This window comes from Mauremys reevesii, linkage group 2 (genome assembly GCF_016161935.1).
Source record: "Mauremys reevesii isolate NIE-2019 linkage group 2, ASM1616193v1, whole genome shotgun sequence".
NCBI lineage: Eukaryota > Metazoa > Chordata > Testudines > Geoemydidae > Mauremys > Mauremys reevesii.
Window position 1 is genome coordinate 78,445,024 of NC_052624.1, and position 24,929 is coordinate 78,469,952.

The following is a 24,929-nucleotide window of genomic DNA, read 5'->3' on the forward strand; positions in this document are numbered from 1 at the left end:
CTGATGCACACTGCTGATATTTCACAATGTTAAACATCTTACTGCTCTGCACAAGTTTTATGAATTATAACAACATGAGACTCTTACCGCACCTGACTCTGATTATAATACTGGCTCATGTAGGCTTTTTGCATATTATAACTGTTCATTTTGGTTTGTTTTACAAAACCTTTTTAAATTTTCTCCATACCCTGCTTTAAAGAGCAGACAACATATTGGTATACACTTCATGAATTAGCTAGCAGGGGACATAGAGCGTGGAGTTTCAGAGTAGCAGCTGTGTTAGTCTGTATCCACAAAAAGAACAGGAGTACTTGTGACACCTTAGAGACCAACAAATTTATTTGATCATAAGCTTTCGTGGGCTACAGCCCGCTTCATCGGATGCATGCAGTGGAAAATGCATAGAGATCTTCCTACTGTGTATATATACATATATGCGCGCGTGCGCGCACACACACACACACACACACACACACACACTACCAGTAGGAGAGAAAAAAAGTTGACAAGGTGTGAGGAACTGTGTGTGTGTGTGGGGGGGGGAATAAACATGGAGAAATAGCAGGTGTGAGGAACTGTGGGGGGGGGGGAATAAACATGGAGAAATAGCATGAAGTGAAATCCATCAGGGAGTTGTCAAAATGACATCTGTTTTGCTCAGCCATTAAAAATAGTGAGCTAAAGGATTATACATGCATGTAATATTTAGGATCTACTCGGTGGAACATTGCCACTTGTTTTTTAATGACATTTCCTGACAGTCACGCACTTAGTCTTTTATATTGCACGGTCACTGCATTAAGCTCTGATTTTTGAATGTGCTTTCTCAAAGTTAATACAACTATTTTGTTTGAGTTGCATTTTTATAGTACAATATTGTATAGTTACTGGATGCCTCACTTAAGTGAAACAAAGTGAGTGCTCTACTGACAGTTGAAATTGAGAGATTAGTATCATGAAGCTAGCCAGATTTGATCACCCTGGAGTGTAATTATTGAAACAATATTAACAGTTGTGCTTTTTGTATCTTAGGTTGCAGGTTTTCAACAAATACCTAATGGTGACAATGAGACAATGATTCCTGTACTGACTTCAAAAAAAGCAAGTGAATTGCCTGTAAGTGAAGTTGCAAGCATTCTTCAAGTAAGTCTTTTTTTAACCGTTTACTTACTACAATACTGCCATAGTAGCAACTATTTCAGAGGCTACTCAAGATTCTGTATACACTCTTATGCAAATAGATATAAACATTGGCTTTCAGCTTGATTTCAACTACACCTCTACCCCTCTATAACGTGACTCGCTATAACACGGATTTGCATATAGCGTGATAGCAGCGGGGCTCCGGCAGCGCTTTAAAGGGCCTGGAGCTCTGGCTGCTGCGGGGAGCCCCGGGCCCTTTAAATCACTGCTGGAGCCCTGCCACCCCTACCCTGGGGCTGTGGCAGCGGGGCTCCACCAATGATTTAAAGGGCCTGGGGCTCCCTGCAGCGGCTGGAGCCCGGAGCTCTTTAAATCACCACCGGAGCCCTGCTTGCCCCTAACCTGATATAATGGGTTTCAGCTATAACGCGGTAGGGATTTTTGGCTCTCCACGACCACGTTATAGTGGGGTAGAGGTGTATTAGCTATTTTGAATGCAAACCTGATTTTTTTTTTAAATTGGCAGTTGAAACTCTGTTTTGAGAAACTTTTCATTAAAATTTCAAGCACCATTTCAAAATAAAATAGAAATTATGAGCAAGTGTCTCATACAGTAGCTTAAATATTTTTTTAAAATTCATAATGAAAGTACTCTGCCATCTAAAAATCAAGTCCCATGAAAGAAAAAGCAGGTACCTTTTATCACTGCTTTTGAGAATATTTAAAAAAATAAACAGAATTGCTTTGGTCTCTTTACAGACTGCTAAGACTAGGCTTTCTAACTTAATAAGATGTTAAAGGCTTTTAAAAATATTTTTCCTTTATGGCTTTTCTTACATAGTTTTATTAAAATTATTTTGTAGACATTATTCTTGAAGCAGGTATCTGTCAGTCAGGTTTGGCGGTGACTTAAATCTGCAGTTATATGTGAATAAGATTATAAATTTGACTTTTTTAGTTTAAAAAGGCAAATATTTTGCTTTGGAAGTGCCAGTTGCTTGTGAGACACCTCACTTTTTTTGTATTCTCCTACCAAGAAATGTTTTTCTCCTCCTCCTTCTGGGAAGCACTAGCAAAATGTCTATTTGTACACATGCTCTTGAAATATTTTGTAGCAACTTGACTACATTAGACAGTTCAGTTTGACATCTAATAGTAGTTGTGTTAAATTGATCAGTTTTTTTAATAATTTAAAAATCCAGTGTGTGTTGGTGACTTGTTCAACTTTAAAGTGTTCTGAGTTGTGCAAGCTCTGTAAGGCCATGAATGTTGGCTCTGTATCGACAGGAAAGGTTGGCTTTTTTTGTGAAACACCATATTTTCTGTACCACTTTTTTTTTCCTTCACCTATCCCCCAAATAGCCTTAAAACACTTTAGCAGCCCTCAGGATGTGTGGAACATTATCACAGTGTCCTGAACCATCCTCCAGCTGCCACTTGTTCAGAGCTGGATGATCTGGCAGTCACTGCGGTTCTGGATCCAGACATTTGTACCGATTCACCAACACTGGATGAAATAAAGTATGCCATTTCTAAACTGAAAAACGGACACGCAGCCGGTGCTGATGGCATCCCCTCAGAGCTGCTAAAATGTGCTATTGATCCTATAGCAGAATCACTTCTGGCCATCTTTCCTCTGGTGTGGAGAACTGGAACCCTGCCAGCCGCCTGGAAGGATGGTATTGTGATCTCACTGTATAAGGGCAAGGGACCATGCAGTGAATGTAAGAGCTACAGGCTGATCACCTTGCTCTTCCCTTGCAGAGAAGGTGTTCCAGCATGTTTTGCTGGCACACCTGGAGCCTTTGCTACATCAGCAGTGTCATCCCCAACAGTCAGGTTTTACGAGGAACAGGTCCACAATAGATGCCATTTTGGCCCTTTGCTTGTTGTCGGAGATGCATCGCGGGTTCAGGAAGCCCCTGCAGGTAGCATATGTTGATCTTAAGGGTTGAATTTGAATCAGTAGACAGTGTCACGTTACAGAAGGCCTTAAAGGGTATAGATGTCCCTAACACTCTGCTGGACTTGATTAGAGAGCTGTATAATAGAATCAATGCCCGTGTTCATCTGGGGAACTAGATGTCAGCGCCTTTTAAATCCGTATCTGGTGTTAGGCAAAGTTGCATTTTGGTCCCTGCACTCTTTTATCGGGCAATGGATTTCATAATGTAGCATTCCACAAGGTCCATAGGCATTGAGATTGGTGATCTCTCGCTCATAGACCTTGACTACGCTGACTACAGAACCCCGACAGGTTTTGTGAGGCACTCCAGCATATGGAGGAGGCATCAGCTAAGATTGGTCTCAGTGTTTCATGGTCAAAGACAAAACTGCAAAATTTAGGACGAGGTCCACATGCGACTCCAATCTCTCTTTTGAACAACAAAACTGTCGAATCAGTTTCTAGCTTTTGCTCTCTGGGTTCTATACTTAACAGCTGCTCCAGTTCTCACACGGAGGTTCTCCATCGGATTAGCATCGCAGCATCTGCCATGGGCTGTTTACAACGGATATGGAATCAACATTATCTTAGTATGACAACTAAATTCAGGATTTATTCGAGCTGTATCCTTCCCATACTGTTGTACAGCTGCGAAACATAAACTCTACACTGCCCAGACTGGACAAAGCTGGAGGCTTTCCAGACAATATTGTCATTTGTATATTGGGCATAAAGTGAAATGACTTAATCTGTAATACAGATGGTGATGGTCGCTTGAGCCTACAGACTATAGAGGCCAAAGCCTTATGCTTTTCAGACATGTCACAAGGATTCCACAAGACATCCCAGTGAACGCTGTTCTCCGGGTGTCTTGTAACATCAGGATAAAATTCCAACAACTGAGGGGTGGAGGCGGCACAGAGGCAGACACCCCCCCCCCATTACACTGGTTCATCAAGTGTGTTCCGATGTTGGCCCCTCAGGCTGTCAAGCCTTTGTGGTTGTGCAGGAACGGACCGAGCTGAATGGCAAATGATCGCTATGACTGACTGACTGGCTAAGCGTTGAAGAAGAAGAAAAGGAGTGGAGGAAGGAGGACTGGGAAAACAGCATGAGGCTGAAGCAATCTCATAATTCCTTATTCAGGGTGCTAACTCTGACCAGGCTTTTGTGTCTGTAAATCTTGGGTCAACTTTCAGGGTACATGGTCTTTTGCTGCTGCTTTGATCCCAAAGGTGCACATGCTCTCTTGGTTAATATGATATGGATGGAGTTTTTGGCCAGTAAGGGCCCAGTACTTTCAGAATATGATCAGTCTCAAATTGTTGACAAGCTGAGTCACTAAGCCCCTGACCTAATCCTCAAGAGCCTGAATACTGAATACATTTTGGCAATCTATCTGGGTGGGATGAGGGGGTTCTGCAGAGAAGAGGTATAATCTGTTATGGATGTGGAGCAGCATCCTGTACTATAGTGTTTTTGGGCTGTTTTGTAATATGCCATCCCCGTGTAATCTGAAGAGCTTAACTTTTTTGCTGCTTGTAACCCACCAATTTTTTTATTTCCTTATCACCAGTATGTGCTATGTGTGTAGTCAGTAATTGCACATTCTCTCTATGTTCCAATAGGCTGATCTTCAGAATGGCTTAAAAAACTGTGAAGTTTGTCATAGGCGGACATTCCATGGATGGAATGAGTTTGATATCAGTGAGGATGAGCCACTATGGAAAAAATACATTTCTCAGGTGAGTTTGTGGAAGTTCTCATGGACTGTCACCTTGTTACCCCCTGACCTCAGTGAGAGGGAGTCTTGCCTGTGGCTGGTGGCACTCAGCCAGCCTTTCAGTCACTCAAGCACGCTCCTCTGGGCTATGCAAGCCCTATCTTGCCTTGCAGGTTAACAATAGGTACACACCAATTCCTGAGTCCCTTTGAATTGCTCCCCTGTAATATCCAGCCCCTGACACTGGCTGCTTGCAGAAATCCCAGATCCAAAGGTACAGGTTACCAGTTTTCCCTTAAATCACCACTCCTATAAACTACACAGCACTTGTGAACATTCATAAATAAACCTACTCTTCTTTTACTAAGAGAATAAAGATTTGACTAGAAACAAGACTGTGGTGGATACAAATGGCTATAATAAAAATCACAAAGTAAACCTGGTTCTATCCTTATTTATATAGTTACCTTTCCTATCTCAAAGTAGGCCCCTCTCTTCTCCCCCTCCCCCCCTAAAAAAAAATAATTATTCAGATATGGCTGGTTTCCCAAGAACTGGGATCCAAACATTAATGAAAACACCCCTGCTCTACAAAGGGTTTCTCAGTGAATGCATTGAGTGTTTCTCCTTCCTTCCTCTGTGCTATATGGAAAACAGCCTTTTTTGATTCTATTCACAAACAGGGTAAACCCTTGTCTTGTTTTATAATTCCTTTTGTTTATCTTAAAATGGTTTTGATTGTTTGCAGTCGTCTGATTGAAAGTTTTAGTGTTGTGCAAGGCTAAACAATTGAGCCTTGCGTTGCATCACTGGCTAACCAGGGCAGGGTGACACCCCAAATGAGCCATCACCAAGACACCTTATCCCCTCGTGACTAATTTATTCAAAGTCCATAAAGCATATTTTCAATAGAAATACATTATTCCTTAAATATTACCCATGTATACATCTCACAATAATTAGGAATCTTCTCCAGGAATGAGCTTTCTGTAGATACCTTGTGCATTATTCTTTATGGATAAATATCCTGTATCGTGTATTTGGTGTAGTGAGTTTGTCAGATCTAAAGTGTGAGTTGTTTGCAAAGAACACCTTTGCTTAGAAGTCTTTGTCAGTTGTTCCCTCCACTGGGTTTTAATTTTTAGTAATCTGTAAAGAAGATTGCTCTCCTGTCTTCAGTTCTCCGCTTTCATGGCCTTACTCTGATACAAACATAGAAATGGGTAAACTTAGTACAGTGATCAGTTAGGAATCCTGTAGTGTAAAATAGCTGTTTTATATATTGTAAGGCCTCTTATTATTTAGCAATGCACAAAGGTGTTAGACATAATCTGTTTATGAATCTCACATTCAGGAATGAGTAGTCTAACCAAACTGGAGCTGGAATAATTAAGAGTTCTCTGGAGGCTAAAATGTGAACGTAAATCACCCCCTCTAGGTGATCATATATAAGGATATAATAAATATATAATGAGACTCTTGGGTAAATTTCCATGTCCTGTGTAAAGTATGGACCCCAAAGTAGATGAGACCAATTTAAATAAAATAAAATTAAAAAAAAAGGCAAGGCCCCCCTGCCCTGCCCCAACTCTGCTCCTGCCCTGCCCCATTCCAACCCCTTCCCTAAAGTCTCCGCCCCCTCCCTGCCCCTATTGGACTCCTTCCTCAAATCCCCGGCCCCACCTCTTCCCCACCTCCTCCTCTGAGTGCGCTGTGTTCCCGCTTCTCCCTCTTCCCTCCCACAGCTTGTTACACCACGAAACAGCTGTTTTTGCGGCAGCAAGCGCTGGGAGCGGAGACGCGGTGTGCTCAGGGGAGGAGGTGGTGAGGTGAGGTAGCTGGGGTGGGGTGGGGAGCTTGGCTGCTGGTGGGTGCAGAGCACCCGCCAGTTTTTCCCCGTGGGTGCTCCAGCCCCAGAGCACCCACGGAATCGGCGCCTATGGCTCCTATAGATCTGAAGCAAGAAATCTGTATGTATCATAAAATAAGAAAACGTGAATTGAAAATTAAATGCATATTTCTACCTTGACACGGCAAAGTATGGGAGCCAAGTTTGTCTTCCCTAATATTAAAGCATTTTTAATCCCGCTCAAACATCTTTAACAAGTCTTTCAATATAAATCAGTCTAGTTTTAAAAGGTGGTTAAAAACAGATACAAAAAAAATTATACTCATCCTGGGAAGATGGAAATTGAGATCTCCATATCCAAATCCACTGTTGTCTTACATACTGTTAAGAATTTCTGTATTCCCCCAAGAGAGCCATTCAGGTCTCTTCAGAGATTAAAGAAGATCACACTTGTTTTAGCAAAATCTGTTACCGTTTGAAGACCTGTTTCTAAATCACTCATCTAAACAGAAACTTGGTTCAATTAGTTCAACTTCACCCAGAGGCAACATATCAAACTTGCTGCGAGAGGGAGTGTTAGTAATTATTCTTCCAGAGTGTTACTGAATTACTTTTTCCTTTTTTTACTTTCAGTTTAAAAACCCTCTTATTATGCTTCTCCTGGCTTCTGCAGTCATCAGTATTGTAATGCATCAGTTTGATGATGCTGTCAGTATCACCGTGGTAAGAAACTGAAATTTGCCTTGTCTTTGGGTTTCACTTTTAAAAAATGGGTATTAGGTTCCAGTAAACTGGCATTTAGCTTGGAAAACACTGGAATATTAAAAGTTAATGTGCACTGTATCACTCCTTTCTAACTTATAAGACAAGTTACATGTTCAATAACAGCCTATTCTTAATTGCAAACGGAAAATCTTTTCCATAATGTACAGTTAATAAAACTAGATCTTGCATTTGTTAAAATGTTTGACCAATATATTGACTAGCTCTCAAAGTATATGGACAACATTTACTAAATTTATTTAAACTTACTAAATTAAAAATACTGAAGGTGTTTGTTTGCAACTGTCAAGGTAGCAATAAATCTGTCCAGTATTTCTCTTTGATAGGATATATGTTCCAAATCTCTTACTGACCTTTAATCCTAAATTGTGGCTGCATTACACAATTGAACCATGCTTCCTATCAACGACCTATTAAGAGACTCCTTGTTTGTATGTTCATTAAGTTCTTTGAAAGATGTGATCTAGAGTCATCAGCATCATAAAAGTACATTTCAATTTTTTCTCATTTTTCATCGAACCAGAAAGAGCAAAAGATGCTACCAGAAAAAATACTACTTTGTAGAAGTCTGTAGATAAGTGTGAAATAAGCAAAATGCTAGTGGGCCAATAACATATTGCTAATTTGTCTGTCTGCAGTAAAGAGGAAATTGTCACTTCTAGTGACTTCAAAAAAGTGTCAAGTATCAAAGGGGTAGTCGTGTTAGTCTGGATCTGTAAAAAGCAACAATGAGTCCTGTGGCACCTTAAAGACTAACAGGTGTATTGGAGCATAAGCTTTCGTGGGTGAATATCCACTTCGTCAGGAAAGCTTATGCTCCAATATACCTGTTAGTCTTTAAGGTGCCACAGGACTCATTGTTGCTTTCAAAAAAGTGGTGTCCTAAGTATGTTGTAAATTGTGATATAAGGTGGGTGAAGTGATTTAAAAAAAATATTTTTATTGGATCAGTGTGTTGGTGAGGAGACAAGCTTGAGTCCTCTCAGAGCTCTTCAGATCTGGGAAAGGGAACTCAGTGTCGCAGCAAAGATAGTGGCCCATTAACACCTCTGCAGTCATAAGACAAAAAGAGAGGGTTAGTGGTTACAAATTGGATTTATGGCTTATTACAATAGTGTCTCTGTTCAGTCCATGATTTTTTTGGTGTCTAGCAGAATATTAAGCTCCAAGGCCTGTCTTCTGAAAATGTTGTTGTGCAGGTTTCTTTTCAGGATCAGGATTGAAAGGTCAGATATACGGTATTTGCTTTGTGTAAACTGTTCACGCTCAAGTGTTTTATCTTATTTTCCTGTGTTGGTTCATTCAAGAGTATGTGGGTGAAACTAGACAATCACTACAATGGTTAGGTCATTTAGTGCACTGAGTGAGGTGATAGACGTTTAGGATAGATGTATTGTGATAGACGTGTAGGATCCATGGGTCTTGTAAGATGTATTGTGGGGGGTGTTGACCATTGTAGCAGTGGAGATATGTTTGCAGGTTTTGCATCTGTTCTGGTAGTGTCTGGTGCCTCTGAGTGGTAGTCCTGGTTTGTGGGGAGTTTGCTTCTGATGGCCAGATGTGGGGGTTCAGGAAAAAATTCTTTCAGGATGGGGTTCCCATTGAACCTGGGTTCCAATGTGGGGTGGTAAGTGTGCAGTCAGGTGTGTTTTTGAAGCAGGTTCTCTTGGTGTATTTGGGTGGCTTGTTTCATGATGTGGCCTACTTCTCTGGTGGTATCCTTGTTTGACAAAGGTGATTTTTTTTTTTAAGTGTGTCAAGGTGTGTATATACTGGACTTTCTGCTTGGTGCATATTCTGTGATATCTGAGAGCCTGGCTGTGGATAACCGATTTATTTGAGCTTCAGGTGGCTACTGGAACTAAAAAGCTAAGTGTGGTGGTCTGTGGATTTCTTGTTTGTGGTTGTCTGTAGGGTTCCATTGTTAAAGCTGGTTGTGGTGTCCAGGAAGTTGATGCTAGTGTAGGAGTGATCCAGAGAGGTTAATAGACAAGTGGTGGTGGTTGAAGTTGTGGGGAGTTTGACATCTGTTCAGAGGATGAAAATATCATTGATGTACCTTTGGGGTGTCACTGTTTTCGTGGTGCATTTGTGCAGAACTACTACTTCAAAGAGGGCTGGCATATTGGGGAGCCATCCTAGCACCTATGACTGTTTCCATGGTTTTTGACAAACTTTACTGTTGAATGTAAAATTGTTATGGGTGAGGATGAAATGGATGAGTTTGATGTTTGGGGTGGATATCTGAGAGTTATCCATTTTTTTGCAAATATTTGAAGCAGGCAATTATGCTGTCATTGTGAGGGATGTTTGCTGTATAAAGCAACATCTATGGTGGCAAGGATGGTGTTTTGAGGGAGATTTTTAATATTGTGGAGTTTGAGCAGGAAGTCAGTTGTGTTGTAGAAGAAGCTGCCCCGTTCCCTTTTTTTTTTTTTTTGAGTGGTTTGAGAATGGTAAGAGTGCTGTGGTCCGATATGATGGGTCTGCCTGGGTTCCCTTGTTTGTGTATCTTGGGAAGCGTATAGAAAGTCATTGGGATGGGTTTGTGGGGAATGAGTTTGTAGAGTCTTTCTTAGCATTGTTTGGGGAAGGATTTGGTATCCTTAAGTTCCTGGGTAAATTGTGGTGTGGTGTAGTTTTCAGGTTCTTTCTAGTAAGTGGTATAGGAGAGTTGTTGGATGGCCTTGTTAACATAGTCGTCATGGTTGAGGACTATAATGGTGTGTCTTTTGTCTGCTGGCTTGATCACTAGCTGGTGGCTAGATTTCAGGAACTGTATGGCTGTCCTCAGTGGTGGAGAGATTATGGTGGATGTGATTAACGATTTTGCAGTCCAGCTTTTTTCTCTAGCAATCAATGTAATGATCAAGAGTGTGGTTTTATCTGCTCTGTGGTATCCAGTCAGATGATTCCTTTTCCTTATGATTATTGGTGGGGACATGGTAATAAGTGGTGGCGTCACTGTGGAAGAATTCTTCTTCTGCCCCACCACAGAACTTGATACCATACTAACATGGAGAAAAAGAAGTTCAGGCCCTTATACTAAGCAGTCTGTTCCATCTTGCATTTTGCTGTGATGTTGGGAGTTCTTTTCCTAGACCTGAAGAAGAGCTCTTTGTCTCTTGAAAGCTTGTCTCTCACCAACAGAAGTTGGCCCAATAAAAGATCCCACCTTGTCTCTCCTAATAACTTGGGACCAATGTGGCAATGAGTACACTTCATACAACAATGGTAAATTGTGGTGTCCTTTATATCAGAGGTCAACAGGTGTCAGGTACAAAATTGAGCTGGTTTTAGGCTGACCACCTGACTTTTTCTCATAAGAAGTGTTACTTCTAGTGCTAACTCTGGCAGGTTAGATAGAAAGATGCAGCTTTGGGTGTTAAAAATCTGGCGACTTCTATGTGAAGATGACAAAGTATGCTATTCTGTAGTTTAAGCATAGTGCTCACTTGGGATGTTTTATAATATCTAATGCTCTACATGGACATGTAATTCTGTTATCTACCAGTAAGGTGTGTACTTAATCAAAATTCAATTAGGCTTGACCATTCTCCTTGGGATTTTAATGGATGGTGTTAGTGTATCTGTCCCTTTGAGTAAGGTAAACGAAAAGGGAACAGAGGTGGCTGTAGTCTCTGCAGTACTGCATCAGAAGTATCAGAGGGGTAGCCTTGTTAGTCTGGATCTGTAAAACCTGCAAAGAGTCCTGTGGCACCTTATAGACTAACAGACGTACTGGAGCATGATCTTTCGTGGGTGAATACCCACTTCATCGGATGACATGCATCTGACGAAGTGGGTAGTATTCACCCACGAAAGATCATGCTCCAGTACGTCTGTTAGCCGCAGGTACTCTTCTGATGCTATCAGTGGGTGAACATGGGGGCTGAATTACCTAAGGATACAGAGAACAATTACAGCTAAATTAAACCTCCTCATAATTATGTTTTTCTGTTGTCTGGCTCCTTCTAGTTAATCCACCTCTTAATCTTGTGGTTGCTAAAATACGCTCTTCTGGAAGTTGTTAGAGAGGCTTTGTAATTTTTTTTAGATGAAAGTGCAGAAAATCTATCCAGCCCCTTAAATTTGAGTAACTTGTCTATAATAGTACACAGAACCTCAACAAGAAAATCAGTACTGCTGGGGAATAACCATGCCATCGAGGGGTGTGGAACATATACATTTCACACTAAGATACACAATGCTTTGTTTACAAAAAAATATACTAATATCTCAAAAGTGAGGCTTAAATATATTCCTTAGAGTAATTAAATAGCATTTCTGGTTGCAAAGTTGCATCTTGGTTGGCTGGTTTTTTTCCATAACTCCAGGACTTTTGTAATCAATCTTCATTCATATAGGTATAAGTGAAAAGAACATGACCAGTATACCAGTTGGACTATGTACCTCTCAGGTACCTTTGTGTACATCTGCCTATTGCCACCTTCTAGAAATGTGGCACAAACAGCAATTTTTTTTCCAAACTCTGAATCTCCTTCTTCAAAACATGTATCTGCCTATGTGTTTGAAATTGTTTCTCTGTAAGCTAATTGCATGAAGGTTTTAGATGTTCCCCCATCATAATGATAAGACTGGTATAAGTTGCCTGTTTTTTAAATAATGGGCCTGTTTCAGGTAGTATAGCTTTACGTGTACTGGCAAATATAACTAAGCTAGAGCTAATATGACTGTTTACCTGATATTTGGAATTTCAAAAAATTAACTGCTTTTATTTCTGTTCAGGCAATACTCATTGTTGTTACCGTTGCCTTTGTTCAGGTAAGAACTCTATTTTGCCAAACTTAAATTACATTAATACTTATAAATTCTATGTAAGCAATTGCTGTAGTTTTCCTAGAGATATTGCGCGATTGTGAATGACAGAGAAGATTGTCCATGCTTCTCAATTTTTTCATAACAACCTTAGATCTTGTCTATAAACAAACCACTTTAATCTGTGTAATTAGAGTGGTACACTTACACAGGAATAGCTATGTCCACTCTGAGGGTTGTACTGCTTTAACTACATTGGCAAAAAATCACAACACTAATAGATATAGCAGTACAAAAAAATAGACTTTTGACTATATAGGTTTTTTTTTCCAGTGACCACAATAGGTTTGTCTTAACAGACTGGTTAACTTCTAAGTATGGACTTCCCTGGCTGTTTCAGTGCAATTTGTTTTTTCATTGATCAGATACCATACTGACTCAAACACTTTATTCTCAATTTATATGGACATCATGTGCAGAGCAGTCTTCATTTTTTTATCTTGAAAAAGTTGACTGGGGAAAAAAATCATACTTCACAAAGTGTTTTTTGCATTGAAAGTTACGTACAAAATACAAACTTGAGGTTTTTATAGCATCTGATCTCCAAAAGTGTAAACTGTCTATTTTTGTAATGACAGAAAATGGACTAGTTTTCAACACTGTAATTCAAACACAAGAGTAGTTGCAAAAATAACATCTGAGCTGAGAACCAGCATGAAAAATTTCAACTCGGAAAGAAACCACTGAAAACATAGTCCTTTCATTGAAAGCTCATCTCAGCAGTAACTTAATCTTGCTGCAAGCATTGCTCTAATAAGAGCAAAGTACTAAAGGGTAAAGGAAGGAACCTACAGGATTCTTTAGCAATATATTAAGATCATGAGCTTGTCAAGGCTTGCAGTATATTTTTGTCTTTTACTCCTGGGAGAATTCAGTGCCTAAAAATTCTGCCAAAAAATTAAATTCTGTAAAATTCTGCATACATTTGTCAAAATAATGCAATATAATCACACCAGTTTCAATTATTTTGGTAATTGATGTAAACTAAATACAGGAAAAAGGTGACCACTATTTAGCATTTCCTGAACATGAGAAAGTTAAGTTACAAATACTTGGTAGCCAATACCCTGCATTGCAGTTATAATCCTGGTTGGCTACTTTGGGAAGTGCTTGATTCTGTTTGTCCTGATGTTTTGACTGCTTAATAAACATTTTATTTGCCCTCAAAGTCTTTCTCTCACTTACCCATTTAAAAAAAAAAAATCTAACCCCATTGTGCCATTCTGGCACAGGAAAAAAGCAAGAAGGTACATAATTTTCCTAGCTGAGGATTTCCTTACTGTCATTTACAATAATGCTCCTTTACACCTCTCTGTCAATGTAAAGGAGCCTTAAAACTTTTTTACACGTTTTATGCTCCTGGGGGAATTGACTAAGAATGGAACATTAACAACTACGAGGGCAGGTTGCTACATTTTTGCTCTGCCTCAGGGGACAGAGCCTGCCTCATGCTTACCTCCAAAGGGCCCTGGCGAGGTGCAATAGGAAGTTAGAGGGACAGAGTGTCTCTCGCTCCTTTGCACACACATCCTTTCTCCTCCCTGCCCCCATTCACCACTGTGGCTTACACTCTGCTGGCTGCTCTGGGTGCTTGAACAGAGGTCCCCAGGCTGCCAGGGAAGGAGCTCGTATTCCCCGCCGATTTTTTGTTTCCCTATTTTTTTTTCTGTGGGGATCAAAGAAATCTGGAGACTATATGAATTCTATGCTCCCCGCAGTGGTGCAGAATCCCCCCCTAGGAATATTCTTTGCAACACCTAGCATCTTTGGGCCTGATTGGGTTCTCTGAGTACTACCTTTAATACATAAGGCTGGCTTAAGTAGTAGGTACAGTTTTACAAAAAACAAAAAACCTGTTGACCAGTAATTTTTTTCTCACACATTATTTGTGGTCAGTTTCAAAGGCTTTCTCTCCTCTAATTGCATCTTTATTTCACTGCAGGAGTACCGCTCAGAAAAATCTCTTGAAGAGCTTAGTAAACTTGTACCTCCCGAATGCCACTGGTATGGCACCTTCTACTGTTTCAGACATAAACTAAGTGACAAAGCTGGTTACGCATTAAACTTAGTCTGCTGTGAATGTAAAGGCACTTTGGGGAAAAGCTTACTGTAATTTACATAACCCTATGATTCCACAGTAGCGTGTCAAATTGTTACACTGTTAGAGCATGTTAAAGGAAAAGCTTTCCAACTGTAAGGATAGTTAAGCATTGGAATAGGCTCCCAAGGAAGGTTGTGGAATTCTCCATTATTGGAAGCTTTTAAGAACACTTTGGACAAACACCTGTCAGGAATGGTGGAAGTTGGATTCAGGGGGCTAGACTTGATGTCCCCTTGATGTCCCTTTCAGCCTTACATTTCTATAATTCAATGGATCTGACCTTAGAAATAGTTAATTTTTAAAGCTTTTTAACTTAAGCATAAAATATCACCATGTATCAAGACACTTAGAATGGTGCAAATCAGGTTGTTTCACACCACAGTAATATAAGGACAATCTTGTTCTCAATGTCATTGTTTGAAACTAAAGTCTTTGGTTGCAATGTAGAGCTAATCCACTTAGAATCAGTTCGTTTTTATCCTGCCTGTAGTACTATGTAATAGGGATTTCTGCCCCAAACAAAATGCAGGGAAGTAATTCTTAAATTGATGATGCACTTCTACTTTTGATTGCCTATATATGTGTTCTCCACAGTGTACGTGAAGGTAGGGTGGAACACACACTTGCCAGAGACTTAGTTCCAGGTGATACAGTCTGCCTGTCAGTGGGAGACAAAGTCCCTGCTGATCTACGCTTGTTTGAGGTATGTGTTTAGAAAATTGTCTTTTAAAATTGGTTTGGAAGGGGAAGGAGGCGGGAGAGACAGAAAAGGTAAATGAAAACTTATATACAGGAACAAAGATTATTACAGTCTAGTGGCTATAATACTTTGTTAATAGAGAATGCTAGTGTTTTGCTTCCAAGATTTAGATTTTTGGGCAGTGTGTGATACACATACATATAGGTGGCTATTAATTTTCCTGTAACATTTGTGGGGGAATTGGGAGGACCTGATTCTAAAGACCCTTTCAATTTTTACTCCAATTTACTGACTTTTTAAAATTTATTAGTCAGTTAAGTACCTTCCCTAAATACATGAAATACAGCAAGCTGTGAAATGATCATTTTGTTTTGCCAGTCTGAATCATCAATCATCTATCTGGCAGTTGTTTTGCAGTTGATTTTGATTTTTGTTGAATCTTTCCTCCTATTAATCTTATTGGATATAACTTAAACATTCCAATTTGTTCATAATTGAGTATTTAAGACATTCTAGATGCTTATGTAGTTGTGCCATTCTATTTTATATCCTTTGCGTCAGAAATGTAATATATAAAATTGTCTAGTTTACTGAACATCTGACTTATGAGTATGAGTAGCAGTGTCTAGATGTTGGCAATAACACTGATCATATATATATATGAAATCCTCCAAACACAACGAAAAGTAGGATATATTTCTTTTGCTTTCTGTGATCCTTACTTCCCTTGAAGCTGAAAGTTATGTTCTTAATATTGGTCTCACCTGTGATGTTAGGCTTTTTCAGGGCTCTCACATTAATAGTTTCAGGACTCTTGTTGAATTGATTGGAAAAGTCTTGGAAGCACTTGCTGCTTGTTAATGCAGGATTTTCTATGCAGTGTCCCAACCAGTTCCCTTTTGAGACTTTTTAAAAAAACTAGTATCAAATATAGTTATTAATCTACAATGCACTTTTTCATTGCTCCTGTCTTATTTGTCATTAGCTCCCTCTGATACTATCAAGCCATGGCTTCTTTTGCATTCCGTAGTCTCTGCCCTAATGCTCTGTTGTGCAGCATCATTTTCCACAGAAGTGACAACATTGTTTTTTGTTTTTGTTATACACTTGCATTGCTTTTGTTGTCTTACTCATAAAATTTTCAGCATGTTGTAGTAATGCTACTTGTCTCAGCACCTTTTCTGTCCTCTGTCTTGAACCATACATAGCAGCCATACGTAGCAATAGGCCAGATCAGTGCTTACCACCTTGAGCTTCATAATTACTGATGCTCTTATTTTGCAATGGTTTTCAAATGACAGCCATTCTCCTCCATCTACCATTGTAACACCATAACCCTCTCTCTCCAACATGGTTGTGGGGTTGTGTATGTATGTCCTCTCCCGATTCATACTTGATGATGATGATGATGATTATGGGTTCTAAATGTCCTTCTTAAAAACTTGAAGGCCAATTTAGGTTTTCTGTGGGATGGCTGACCAGGTTAGTTTATATCCTGACGGTACACTTGACTTGGATTCTAGTTCTGAACTGTATCTTTTATGTTCCTGATGTGGCAGAGTACAGTAGTTATGCTCAGTTTTAGCATAGGTACAAAGGCATGATGGCTATAAGCTACTATAGGTATTTCCTGTTCCAGCAGTGCTAAGGGGTTGGATGGGAAAGGGGAGCCTTGTAGGCTCAAGTCTACATTTCTTATCTTTTGGTCTCTGTGTATGGAGAAGCACCAAGAGAAGTCAGAGGAAAACTAGATTCAAACTTCTGAATTTGTACAAAGTTGAGAATTTTTACGTTAGATTCAGTGATACCTGTGTTAGAGTTGCTTTAAGCATTTCCATTTTAAAGGGTCTCTTCAAATGCTTCTAACTTTGTCAAACTTCTAATTTTGGGCTGAGATTTTGCTCTTGATTTTCATTTTGAAAGCAAAATTTTGGCTATTTTGTGCATGATAAGTTAAGCCCTTTGGTTTTTTGCAAGTTTTTTTTGAACCGTTCTAGTGCTTATGCAATTTGAAGTGGAAAATTTGAAATTTGACAAGAACCCCTAGGTAAGACGCTTCAATGGTTTTGTGAAAATCTGTCCTGACTGGGCTACAGTAAAGGATATTAAAATAAGAATTTGCCATGTGTACTGATTTTTATTATGACTTCACTAGTTTCCCAATGTTCCATTGGCCTAGAGCATGTGTGCATAAGAAAACTGTATGGGGGTGAGGGGAGGCTAGGAAATTCCAATCAATCTTTCAAAGAGCATAAAGATTTCAAAGTGAAGACTCAAAACCAGTGAATGTCAAAGATAAAGCTAACCATGTGAACTTAAGTTTGCCCCCTTTTCTGTATCTGTCCCAGTTTGAGCTTCAGTTATGTTACCACAGATTTTTTTTTTCTTTCCCTGATGAGACCCCCCTGCTTCATTTTTCATGCAGGTTGACCAGTGAATGAAATAGTTACATTGTGAATGAGGCAGAGATCCTGCAGAAAATGTGAAGATGTAATTAAAGACTGTGGGGCAGATTCTGTGCTGTGTCCAGAAGTGCTGTACCTGGTGGGGGAGAGCAAAAGTGATTTTGGGTTATCTGTGCTCTTGGGATTCTGGGTCACTGAAGGGACCAAAATGGAGAATTTAGGCATCCATATGGGCTGCCCTAAGTAATGGCAGCTTCCTCAGTGCTACCTGTGGCCTGCAGCACAAGCTAGAATGGCTGTAGCTGTGTGCAGTGCAGGTTTGGATCTTTCCACCTCAACTGTGTATCCCTACTCTGAAGCACCACAAAAGCCTAGAATCTCCTATGGAAACTCAGTGCAGTGCCTGTGCCAAAGGTATTCGTTTACAAGGAGCTGTGGGAGACTTACAGCCCATTTTCACCGCTGGGGTTGCAAGGTGGAGGCAACAAGGTGCAGAATCCCTCTGTTTTCTAGACACATGCTCTTGTGTGCTAACGGTCTGTCAGATGTCCTAGGGTCTAAAATTGGGCTGAAATATCCAAAGGAATCATGATTAGAGGCAGACCATGTAGAAAAGATTAGATTTATTGCCCTTTGTACAGATCACCCAACAACTAGGTCCTCCAAAAACACTTAGGTTTGTAAGTAGGATAAAGTGAGAAACGCACCGTTTTTGTTTAAAAAAAAAAAAAAAAGTGCATGTTGGTTTGACAGCTTCCAAATATAATTAGCAGGTAGGTAAATTACATGATCTGGGTAGATGAATCCCAAATAGTGTCTGGCTGGATTCCAATTTAGGAGTTCTCCTTAATTGGTATCAGCTTTATAATGAGTGTGTAAATCCAAGCTAGCTGAATTTCTGCTGAATAGGAAGAAACACTTAACCGATTCTCTTCAATTTCCTTAAAAATGAAATGAATAACTTTAACAGCCTGCAGACATTGTCATAGGTGGTTTGCTGTTTGTTGCTTTCTTTGCATGCACTCATGTAATAAAATGTTGTTTAGTATTTGTGAATATTTATTTTTCTTTAGCGGGATTGTAGACTGCTTCTGATCCGCTATATTCCATTACGTAGAAAATGGAAACATAACTACAGCAGTGTGCACTTTACTGCGTTGGTTTTAAGTCATTTGTTTTGTCTAGCTTCTGTGTCTGAAACTCAGTGTTAGATTCTTTATTCTCTATCAAGACAGTCATTTTTTTTCCTAGCTGCCTTGAACCAATGGAAGTAATTTACTGTTAAGCTTCATAGGCTATTTCTGGAGAAACAAGACTGCATTTATTTGTGTTGCATGACAATGTAAAAAAAAAACTTTGCAAATACTTGGAGTGTAAGTAGTTTAAAAGCATATTCTTGAGAGTGCCAATATTCCTACCATGATCTTTCAACAGAGGTTGCAGGTTGTACACAAACATGTTGAGGTAAGGGCTTTTTGGGATAAGATCAAATCTGCTTGACCTTAGTGACCTCCCTTAGATATCATTGAGAATGAGGCTTATTTTATTAGATGCTTAAGACTTCCACTAAAATATTCATATGTATAAGAGTTTATTCTTAGCCCTTTGTCTACAAGATTTGACTTGTTTCATTTATAAAAAGCATTGCATTGTTTGTATCTTAGTAGACCTTTTTCTTATCTTGTGCTTTTTTAGGTTGGTTTGTGATGAGCAGAGAATGAAGTTTAATCTAATTTATTACTTGACTATTGGCAGATCCTCTTTATAGAAGAGACTTCTAGCTAGTCTCCTAGGTCTATATGGGCCTATGCTTTTACTTCTGTTCTTAGTCAGTGATGGGTGTGTGTGTGTGTGTGTGTGTGTGTTCTTTAAGAAACATAGTAACTGGTTATTTTACTGTTAAAACCCTGGGAAAACTCACTTTGACAACACATCAGTGTTCATCTGCACAACAAAGTAGGCCAGTATAAAAATGTGTGGGATTTGAAGATGCAATGTAAACATGTAGTCAATTTTATAATATCTTAGCATTATTAGAGAAACCTCTGCAAAGGTGTGAATGCTTGAAGAGGTTTCTTTGATGCCCTGGGATTTAAAGACCAAATTAAATGGAAAGCCCACAGTGAGAATCCACATTAGATGAATGTTGCTTTGCAACTTATTTGTAGGGAAGTGACACACAAGTGTTTATAATATATTAGAAGGGTTCTAGAACAAAATACCTAGTTTCTTGCTTGATCATATATGTACATACATGCATATAGATAATTGTTCTATTGTTTTTTATTTATAGATATTCAACTGAAATTGTTTGCCCTGACAAACCTCAATAAGTTTAGCCTGAATAAGGAATATAGCTTTAGTTAACTGCCTATTTTTTAGGTGATTGAATTGAGTAGGTTTTAGAAGCGTTAAGGCATATAGTCAGAGGGGAGTAGGAATAGGACAGTTGAAAAACTTTGTTTTATTTAAATATTCTGAAACAAACTTCTAAATATTCAGTCTAATCTTCTAGTTGATGACTGTTTTAGTAAGCTGCAGAAATTTAGAATTAAGCAGTGTTTGTCCTCTAAAGCATTTGAGGTATAAGAAAAAAGGAAAAATCTTTACTGAACTAACTCCCCCAGCATATGCTGAAAATCTCATTTTTCTAAAAGTGAAATTTAAAACTTCCTTCACCCTTTCTAATCTATATACTAATGAGCTATCCATGTATTCTATTAATCCTCTCCAAAATCAGAATGTAACCCTGACAAATAAAATACTGCATATTACAGTTTAGGCTTCAGACAAAATATCTCTTGGGAGTGATTATTTAAATGGTTCAAAGTCTCATTTTTTTAAAGCTGAACAAGGAGACCAACACAGTTTGTTTTTTAATTCCAGAGATAGATTTGTGGCACTGTACTGTTCACATAAAGTAGCACTTTCCGTAGCTGTTCAATTCTACATAGATTTTATTGATTATGATTGAAAGATTAATTGCAGTTTTTGACAAGTGTCCCTTTTCCTTTGATTCAGCACCAGCATTTTAAAAATGGGCACTGCCCTGGTAACTATTTGAGAGAATAGCAGGAAATAGAAGGGATATGGCTGATCACAAAGCACTTTAAAAAGGATAGTATCTTTTTAATGTTAACTACATTATTTTTATCTAGTGATCTATATTCATCTTGCTGTCCAGCACTGATAAAGAATACCCAGTACATTAAAAATGTTGCTTTTTTAAAAAAAATCTGGAAATACCTGAACTGCTGTGATCTACCACAGCATTAATTGTTTTGAGTGCAATGCAGTTGGTCCATGTTTACTTTTTGAATGACATCCTTTCGAAGAGATTAGGTATTTTAGTGATGGATCTTCCCATCTGTCCTTAACCTTCTCCCCCCCCCCCCCCCCCGCCCCAGGTAGCTGGCTAAAAGTGTAGATTGATTAGATTACAAATAAATGGTGTTCCCTATTTAATCAACAGCCCTTTACAGAGTGATTACATTCAGGAGAAGACTAGAGTAGTCCCTTGTGATTGACTTCTGGCTCATTCAAGGGGCCAAAATAACTCCCTTTAAAGACAATGGGAAAGATTTTAATGGGAGTGAGATTTGACCCCAAGACTGTTCTAGGTGATATATATTTATATTAAGACTTCTATTTTTTTGTTTTGCACTACCTTTATTTTTTTACCCCATGTCTTAACCTGTCTTATTTTTCTTAATACTAATTCTTCCTCTTTCTGCCAGACTCATTCCTGGGCGGTTCTGCTGATTAAGGGAATCTAGATTAAAGAAACATGATTGCATAGATGAAAATGTATCTCCTGAACAACAAGGCCACCTTGACTTTTGGCGGGGAATGGTGGTTTTTTTTTTTTTTTTCCCAAGAATTTAAGTGTGAACAAGCGCTTTAGGGAACAGGATCCTTGTTAGGAGTTGCCGAAGAATGAAGCTAAGAATTGTCATAGGTGAGAGTGAAAGGATGCATCGGTGCATATGTACTTTTGGTTGGTGGTTGAATGGATCACAATAGCAGCCCTTCTTCGGGTGGATCTATAGAGAAATTAGGGTTTGGGGATCCAGTTGGTTGTGGTTTTAATAAAGGCAAGTGAATTGCATCCTCACTTACAGTCAGTACTGTGCCTCTACAGTTTTTTTCCAAGCCATTAGGGTATCTGTTTCTTGTGTTTCTCCTCTTCTCAAGCTTTTCTTTGGTTTAATACCTAAGATCCCAAAGACTTTTGCATTTATTGAACTGGAGGATATAGCCTGTACAACAGCTTGTTCATCTAGTTAGTTTTCAACTCACTTCATTGATTATAAGAGCATGCTTAGTTAATGTGTGTAACTTCCTAACACACATGCAATACATTTTGTTTCTAAGAAGGGGATCTGAGGGAGACTTTTTAACAACTGTCTCAGCATTCTGAGTACTTTGAAAAACTCAGTACAGATGGACATGAAGCTTTTTACTTAGTCAGTATGTTTTTTGTTCCCAAAGGCTGTGGATCTTTCTATTGATGAATCTAGTCTGACAGGCGAGACTGCTCCTTGCTCTAAATCAACTGCTCCTCAGCCAGCTGCTTCCAATGGAGACCTCACCTCCAGAAGCAATATTGCTTTCATGGGAACACTGGTTAGATGTGGAAAAGCAAAGGTAATAACATATTGATAGAGAAGAATGTACTGCATGTCTTAATTATTTTTAAGCTGCCAGATCTACTTTAAAGTTCATCCATCTATTGACAATGTAGCTTAATAGCTGTACAATATTTACGTTTCTCTTAGACCAATATTTAAAATGCATGACCTTTTGCTATTAATATAGAAATGTTTAACTACCTGATGTACTATAGCAGAACTTTTTTTGTAGCTTACTTCAATTACTTGGTTCCAAGGACCCGTGAGGGGGGCCAAAAGTACTAAAAGGGGAGTGTGTGTTTGTGGGGAGGAGGGGATTGGCCTGTGAACACCACAAGTCTCCCCATCTCATGAGCACAAGGCTCATCTGCAAAATCCCAGGGAACCATTTTTACTTCTGGGAACCATTCCTTTCAACTGCACTGGAAACCAACCACTGGGGGTGCCAGCAACTAGCTTGGCCATACCCCACCCAAACTGCCTGGCATCAAAACTCCTACTGATCCATTCCCCCACATTCCAGAGCCCAGATGTCTTTCCCCCAGCATCATCCCTGAAAAACTCAGGCCAATTATAACAGGTGTCCCTATGCTGAACCTCTGAACCACCAGTCTCCATGAATATCTTGGTAACCTTGGTTCACATTCTTCTGGGCCTTATCCACAGGAGTCAGTTCATCAGCTCTCTGTCAAACTCACTTTCTGACCAGACCACTCTTTTTTTTATGTCTGGTCACAATTGCTTGATCAACCCAACATCCCTTTGAATTCAACCCCTCCAGTTGACTGCAGTACAGGTCCCAAGATCATTTTTCTCCAAGGTTAATAACCAGGACTTTAGGTGGGTGCTCGTTGTTCATTAGTGAATGCAGAAACGGCATGAGCTGTTCCCACAGTGAGCCTGTCCTGCTGAACCACTGAATGTGTACAGATTTAACCTTGAAACTCAGCTGCAAATCACCAAGCCACCTTCTTGTGGGTCCACTGCACTATAGAGAGCCGGCAAATCCAAACATCAACTATGTTTTGGATGTGCCCTGGAATCGGAAACAGAGCAGGTTAGTTACACTTACTGCCTGTCCTAATAAACCCTCCCCTGGGGTGGACATAAACCTTTAACAATTCAATTTCCAGTGCATGATAGCCTGTACCTTTTGAGGCAAAAACCTGTGGTGTTGCTGCTGCACTCCTGAAAGAATGTGTACCAAAGTTAGCCAGGTGGAGATAAAAGTAGGCAAACACTTTTTAGGTAACTCCAGCAAACAGCTTCCTGACAAGATATCAATCACCCTTGTACAAGTAACAGGGCTGGCTCCTGCTTATATATTGCTAGGGAAGTTCTAACTACTCTTTGGGACACTGGTATTCATTGACACATTTCCATAACACCACCAAGACCACTTTCTTGTTTTGGTCTGTTTTTGAATACCCGAAGTTCAGTGACGCTGCTCTAGGTTACGGCCATATGTCAGTAATTCCAATACCTGCTTGGGCCAGTCTGCAGCTGCTTGAGGCAGCTCGCTTACCCTGAACTCAGCTGGAATAGAACAAAGAGGCTCCACGTGGCCCAGACTAGAGTTTAAATTAATGAAAGGAGAGGGTGAGGGAACAACTGACTTTCTCCTCTGCTGGCCAATGAATGGATAGAGCAGTAGTCCCCAAATTGTGAACCGCGCCCCCCCCCCAGGGGGGTGCAGAGGAATGTTCAAGGAGGCATGGCAGGGTCCAGGCTAGCCCCGAGTGGGGAGGGAGCGCCAACCAGCCTTGCTCTGCCCCTGGCCCCCTGCTACAGCTGAGGGGAGGTGCAGACAGGTGTAAAGGGGCGTGAGGTAAAAAGTTTGGGGACCACTGGGGTAGAGCCTCTAGAGGGGAAGGGGCCACCCCTGTATCCCTAGCGAATGCTATCCTTCTTTCTACTGGGGCTGGCCCAATCACTGCTGGTCCTATCAACTTTTCTATTGGTTGAGGCAGATGGGTGGCATTGTATAGATATTGCCTGAGAAGTTACTGAATACTTCAGCAGAGTGTACAAAAGCTTTGCAAAATTGCTTAACTGACTTGTCCAGAGCATTGATAAAGCTTAAAAAAAAAAAATTCAGTACAGCCAACTAGTCACTTTTTGATCCATAGATTGTAAACAAATTGTCAAGAACCATTAACAGTTTGATATAAAGTCTCAAGTTGGAATGAATTTTATTTTGTAGGGGATAGTGATTGGAACTGGAGAAAACTCAGAGTTTGGGGAGGTCTTTAAAATGATGCAAGCAGAAGAAGTAAGTATTACTTCAAGCACAATGCACTTTTTGTAAATGTAAATACTTCTTTCCGCCAAAAGTTTTGTTAGTGGAGCTTACATTGCATTAGTTTTCGCATAGAAATTTGAAAACTAACCTTTTTAATTATTGGTGTCACTCTTTTTTTTATTTTTCTTCTCTCCTACACAAGTCTGAACTCAGAGCATGAAAGCAGTAATTCAATTTTGATTAGCTTGCTGATCTGAATTCATGTAAAAATGTGAAGATTATTCAAATAAGATTCTGAACTTGTTAAAGATTCATTTCTATGCTAGAACAGTTCTTAGGAAAATATGTGGAAATTCATTCGCTGGGAATTGTTTCCATTTACATTAAATTGTCCTGATGCTCATCATATAGGAGTTTTATTGGCGTGTCTAAAACCTAACTAATTTAACTTGACTAACTGAACACTAACTTTGTTATTTAGAACACATGTAATGGTTTCATAACTTGCTGAACAAAGGTTTTCCAGATAAATGACCAAAAATCATGTCAGATACGGTGGTCAGAA

General features: G+C 39.6%; 1 protein-coding gene across 3 annotated transcripts in view; it reads left to right on the forward strand.

Moving 5' to 3' along the window:
- The window catches only part of ATP2C1 (ATPase secretory pathway Ca2+ transporting 1), a 117,659-nt gene that overhangs the window by 55,340 nt on the left and 37,390 nt on the right, over positions 1 to 24,929 (forward strand). For all 3 annotated transcript variants that reach the window (XM_039523302.1, XM_039523304.1, XM_039523303.1), the window contains 8 exons: positions 1,036 to 1,146; positions 4,720 to 4,836; positions 7,297 to 7,386; positions 12,196 to 12,231; positions 14,228 to 14,289; positions 14,981 to 15,089; positions 21,983 to 22,138; positions 24,326 to 24,394. In XM_039523302.1, coding sequence (XP_039379236.1) covers positions 1,036 to 1,146; positions 4,720 to 4,836; positions 7,297 to 7,386; positions 12,196 to 12,231; positions 14,228 to 14,289; positions 14,981 to 15,089; positions 21,983 to 22,138; positions 24,326 to 24,394 — 750 coding nt within the window. The remainder of the gene's footprint in view (positions 1 to 1,035; positions 1,147 to 4,719; positions 4,837 to 7,296; positions 7,387 to 12,195; positions 12,232 to 14,227; positions 14,290 to 14,980; positions 15,090 to 21,982; positions 22,139 to 24,325; positions 24,395 to 24,929) is intronic.